This window comes from Octopus bimaculoides, chromosome 10, assembly GCF_001194135.2.
Source record: "Octopus bimaculoides isolate UCB-OBI-ISO-001 chromosome 10, ASM119413v2, whole genome shotgun sequence".
Classification (NCBI taxonomy): Eukaryota; Metazoa; Mollusca; class Cephalopoda; order Octopoda; family Octopodidae; genus Octopus; species Octopus bimaculoides.
The window spans coordinates 1,911,636-1,917,922 of record NC_068990.1 but is presented as its reverse complement, the minus strand read 5'-3'; the positions used below and the strand labels follow the sequence as shown (position 1 = coordinate 1,917,922).

Below are 6,287 nucleotides of genomic sequence, written 5' to 3'. Positions count from 1 at the left end.
ATATATATAAAAACATACATATTTACATATACACATACATACATATGCATATGCATTTATGAATTTTTATGTTTGTGTGTGTGTCTGTGTGTATACATACTTAGATTATTAATAATTAATCACCCCAAAACCAAAGAAAATTCATCAAAATCCTTGAAATCTATCAGGTTTCTAATGATAAAATACAATGCTTACTTCTATCTCATTAATATATGTAATTTACGCTGAATTATTGAATATGTTCTTATAATGAAGATTAAATATATGTTAATATAAGTAACATATCTGTCACAATACTTGTAACTAATAATCTTTATTATCAACTCCAATAAAATTCAGCAAGGTCTGTTTTATGATTTCTGATCCAATCACCAAAATATATTCAAGAAATGTTTATTAATACTCATACATTAATTAGGCTAACATTAACCTAGCTATCAGTATTCTACATGGATGCTGTCATTTGGTTATTCTGAAATCGATTCTGCTTGTTTATGCCAAAAAATATACACTCACTTTATCGTTCTTTTAACAACTTCAATAAACTTGTTGAAAGTCATGCTTTGCTGATGAAGCCTTAATAATACTGAAACATATTGATTTCCTTAACTGCTGATATAACAAAAATGATATTAAATTAATTGTTAATATGTATCATTATTTCCTACTCACAGCACAATTATCTCTAGCTATCTTTTTAATACTCCAGCATTAAAAAGCCCCACTACTCAATCGCTGCACTCATCCTACATATAATTAGTATTTTTGTATCCACATATACACACTTTTGTGCTCACAATCCATATCTAATGTCAACACATACATACTTAGTGTCCACATATGAGCACAATCTCTGCTGTTGCTTTCTCTTCTTTTCTATGTGTATCCAACATTTCTGGTCACCATCTTTCTCGGCTCACAACTAATTAAACCACATACTTATTCATTCTCTTTGCCCATTATTACCATGACTCCTTAGTAACAGCACTCTTTCTTTCTTTCTTGTCTCTTTTCTTTATTTTGAAAAAGAGACAATGCTCAAAATGTTAATAATTTTCCTTTTCCCACCATAGGCAATACATTGAATTTACATTCATTGATGTATTACTTATCCCCTTTGTATACAATAATGTTTTAAGTGTATGTTTTATAGAATAACAACTATACGTTAGATTGAGCAGCAATGTAATTGCATGCTCTTTCCAATTCTTTTGTTATAATAGAATCATTTTTACAGCTTATATTAGAATGTGGCAAACCTAGTGAGACAACAAGAAATAATAACATTAACTGAGAAACGTCACCAGATCAACTGAACAAAGATTATTTAATTCCATTTGTCAGATGATATGTATGACTCGTTGTAATAGTAAAAACACCAGCCTTTTCTTTGGTGTTTACACCTCCGTGAATGGGATAAAGTTGATTCTTGAGTATATTGGTATTGTGCAGCTTCAGGAAAAACTAATGTGAACTGGCAAAACTAGATTTTAAAAGAGACATCCTGGAATCTTGCCTCTATTTTAAGATATATAGCTGTAAATATTGACTTCTAATTAGAAAAACTTTATAACAAAAGGCCTCACTACACATGCTAATATGAAAAACAACACAGGTTTAAGGAAGCCGTCTTTGCAATGTGTGTGTGTGTGTGTTTGTGTGTGTGTTAATGTGTGGGTACATGTGAACACTAACACACATCTTTTATCTTTTACTTGAAACAGTTATTTGACTGCAGCCATGCTGGAGCACCGACTTGATGGGTTTAGTCAAACGAATCTACCCTTATATTTATTGAAAGTTTGGTATTTATTCTATTAGTCTCTTTTTGCCAAATCACAAAGTTACATAGATGTAAACAAACCAATACTGGTTGTCAAGTGATGGTGGGAGACAAACTCAAATACAAAGACACATCTATGAAGGACTTATTTCAGTATCTGTCTATCATCATTAGACACATCTATGACAGACTTATTTCAGTATATGTCTATCAAATTTGTCTATCATCATTAGGAGGGGGAGGAGGGGGAGTTTGATATTGAAAACGAGCTCTGTATTTAAGCAACATCAAAATATATCATGTAATCAAATACAGAATATACAAAACTGTAATCAGGGAAAAAGAAATTATATTCTCACAGAAATGCATACATACACACAGACACACGTACATACATACAGAGGTAGACATAAATGCATAAATTCACAGATTCAACAACTAACCAGACAAGATTCTTCATCATTAGCTGGTCCTGTATCAGCCCAGGGCTCCAATTCCATGGTCAGGTCATCAGGAAAAAGGAAGTCCCTAAAAATAAGAATTTGGATTATTTATTATTTAATGATGAACTATCGACACTGATGAAATGATATTTTTAATGAAAAGCATTAGGTTATTTCAAATGGGTGACATCTTTCACTTGCAATGTTCCTTCCTTTCCTGGCATAGGAAGACAAAAAAAAAAAAAAAGGTGAAGTGTTTAGTCTGTGTTTTATGATAGAAAATTTGTGTTGGAAACGTGAACTTCCATGCTTGCTAACTGGTGAACAGAAAACATACATAAATTGACCGTCAACACTACACACTATCCAAAAAATAACCCTGCTAGAAACAGCCCATATCTTATGCAAGACACTATCAATTCAATAGCACAACCCAGATAAAACAATCCACAAACACAAGACAGTAAAATATCAAATAAGATATCAAATAAAATACCCCCCCCCCCCACAACATGTACTCTGCAGGTTGGATTCTCAAGAGAACACACATTACACAATACAAACACTGATAGAACAAAAGACTGCAACCAAATGAAATAGCAACACAAACTGATGCAGTAGTGAGAAGGATTTGTATTCCACGACCAACAACAAAACGAAAAAAAAACAAGGGCAAACAATGCCACACATAACTTAGCAACACAGAGGTCTAGGAGTTGATATAGTTGAAATTTGCCAGAGACACTCAAATGTCAAATAATAATAATAATAATAATAATAATAATAATAATAATAATAATAATAATCCTTTCTAATAAAGGCACAAGGCCTGAAATTTTTGGGGAGGGGACTTGTTGATTACATCGACCCCAGTGCTTCACTGGTTCTTAATTTATCGACTCCAAAAGGATGAAAGACAAAGCTGACCTCTGCAGAATTTAAACCCAGAACATGAAGACAGATGGAATACTGCTCAGCATTTTGCCCTAGTTGCCACCTTTGCTGATAATAATAATATTTCAACAACGAGCCTGTTTTTGTTCAGTTCAAAATAAAAAGTGATAAGAATTCAAAATTATAGAAATTCTGATCTAAAGTATGAATGAGAGCAACCCACATCCATACATTAATGGAATGACATCATCAGTCTCTAAGTTTCAATTTTATAACTGGCAAAAAGAAAAAGACAGAAAAAAAGGAGAGAAAAAAAGGAAAGAAAAAGAAGAGAATATTCAGTCAAACAGTTTTGAGTAAATTTGATGATATTCTCCTGTCAATGATTTTTTGGGACTTCCCAGTACATATACACAGGAAAATGTATACTGTATGAAATATCTGTAGACATATTTCTTTTCAACTAAAACTGGGAAGTGGAAGCAAATTTGGTAATTTTTATTTCCCAAACTTCACATATTCTACATTCCATTCAAGTGTAGGAATTTTGGTTTTCTGACAGGAAGTCTTGAAGTCAAGAATCGAAGTTCTCAACTACTGTTGCTAGTTTCATTGTTTCTTCCTTTCCTGTCAATTTTATCAGCTCTACTTTTAGTTTCTGGCTATATCACAGTTAGTTTTTATTATTGCTCTTTTTCATTCACATTTTTCTGTTATTTCAGCCACTGTTTTATATTCATTGGCTTCTTTAGAGTCAGAAAACAGTTTTGTTAATGTTTTATAGCCATTACTATTTTACATATTTCTTTACCAGATTTTTTCTACTTCTAAGTAGATGTTTTGATATATTGTTTAACTTACATGTTGCTCTTTACCTTTTTACATTCCAGGTACATGTAATCAGTCAATGTCATATTTTCAGTAGTGTAATCTAAATGTCATTAGTTTTCTTATTTTTCTATCTGGTTCCCTTGTTCATTTATTTAGTGTCCAGGTCAGAGAATTATAAGTAAACTTATTACTATTGTTAGACCACTGATGCCTACTTCTACATTTGGCTGTTTTAAGTGTAGATCTAACGAGTCAATAATATTTTTCCTGATTTTTTTTTTCTCTCATTTGTATGCTTGTTCTCTTGCGTCTAGTTTGTTGATCGCTAAGTATTCGTACGTCTGAGTCTGGACTACTTCTCTTATCTTGATGCAAAACAGAATCTGAAATAACAGACAGTAGTGAAGAGGAAAGAGAAACCACAAAATAGTGAAAAAGCTAAAATTAATTAGTCTTTGTAATTTATTATCGTTTTTTCAGAGTTGTCTTGATGCAGTTTTATCAGAATCTCATACCAACTTTCTACTAACCCCTTGTACTGTCTGTAGGACTATTTTTAGCTGTTTGTCATCAACAGCACAAGGTCATAGCCCCATGCTCCTATGGTGGTGGTAGTGGTATTGGGGGGGGGGATTATTTCAAACAATCATATGGCTGTAAATATCAATTGCTAATTGAAAAAATCATAACATAATCCATAGTGTAAAAACAAGAGTGGTCTAAGCTTCCAAGGCGGTCTTCTAATAATGTTTCCAGCATGTGGATCATAAAAATGTTAGCGATGAGCAAAGTAACAGCAATAATGAGCAGATTCATTAAGCAGGCAGTGAGTCATCCTTCAGCATTTTTATCTGATTCCAGTTTAGTTTAACATGTTGTCTAATGGTGTTACATCCAAGCAGAAACTGAATAAGGCGGTGAGCTGGCAGAGTGGTTAGTGTGCCGGACGAAATGCTTAGAGGTATTTCATTTGCCTTTACGTTCTGAGTTCAAACTCCGCCGAGGTCGACATTGCCTTTCATCCTTTCGGGGTCGATAAATTAAGTACCAGTTATGCACTGGGTCAATGTAATCGACTTAATCCCTTTGTCTGTCCTTGTTTGTCCCCTCTATGTTTAGCCCCTTGTGGGCAATAAAGAAATAGGAAACTGAAAGAGGAGAAGAGACCCCTATTCAAATATTGTTCCTTTACTAGAAACTAGGTGATTTTTATATCTCTTTTTATTTTGTTTTTTTTTCTTGTCTGTATCTGCAGGATTATCTGCCATTTACTCATCAAATATTTAATGCATTATTGGTGTTACCTTACTTACTCATTGTCAGTGTTTCCAAAATCCACATGTAGGTAACATAAGCAGAAAATTTCTATGCATGCTCAGACCTCTCTGTCTCATACTACTGTTTCAGTTATAATTATGGTTTTGTCAATCAGTAATTGATAAAATCAATCACTGATTGATAATCAGAACAATAATCAGAACAATAGCAGGTGAAAAAGCACTCATTCTGGTGTTGCATAAAAGCACCCAGTACACTCCATAAAGTGGTTGGTATTAGGAAGGGCATCTAGCCATAGAAACCATGTATAAACAGACATGGAACATAAACAGCCCTTCAGCTGGTCAGCTCTTGTCAAACTGTCCAGCCCATACCAGCATGGAAAACGGACGTTAAATGATGATCAGTTGCAATACATTTTTCCATCTTCTGAAATCAAGTAGTGCTTTTCCAAGTTTTATCTCTCCTCCACAATATTACAACAACCGTCACATTATGAATTGTAAGGAAGCAGGACACGAGTTTGAATATTGTACAGATTGCTGTTTCTTTAGTCTTGGGTACTAAAGAGCAATAGGGTTTTTTTGATTATGCAAAATCATCTGAGAATCCATAGAAAAAAATCATTAAAATGTTAGAAGGGATAAATCTAGAGCGAAATAACTTATGACTAATCAAAAATACATATTGGCACAAGCAATATCAGTCTTCATCATCATCATCATTTAACATCCATTTTCCATGCTGATGGCATGGAATGAATTTATGGTAATCCCAACACTGTCATTTGTCAACTAGTTCTGTGATGTCTACTGACACCCCAGGTAATGCATGTATGTGTGTGTATATATATATATATATATATATATAGGTGAGAAAGTTGGTATGTGAAAGCACGTGGTTGGATGTATAAAAGATAATAAGAGTGAAAAAACTACAGAAGGCTTGTGTTACATGGTTAAAGTATATATTTAAATTATGTCAGAAAAAATGTTATAAAATCTTTTTGGTATATAAACATTGTATTTTGAGAAATAACCGGTTTCGTGTTGTCTTTT

At 33.1% G+C, this 6,287-nt stretch overlaps 1 protein-coding gene across 1 annotated transcript in view; it reads right to left on the bottom strand.

Moving 5' to 3' along the window:
- Positions 1 to 6,287, bottom strand: part of LOC106867322 (cilia- and flagella-associated protein 65) — a 720,747-nt gene that overhangs the window by 315,669 nt on the left and 398,791 nt on the right. The window contains exon 21 of the mRNA XM_052971190.1: positions 2,227 to 2,311. Within this exon, the coding sequence (XP_052827150.1) occupies positions 2,227 to 2,311 (85 nt within the window). The remainder of the gene's footprint in view (positions 1 to 2,226; positions 2,312 to 6,287) is intronic.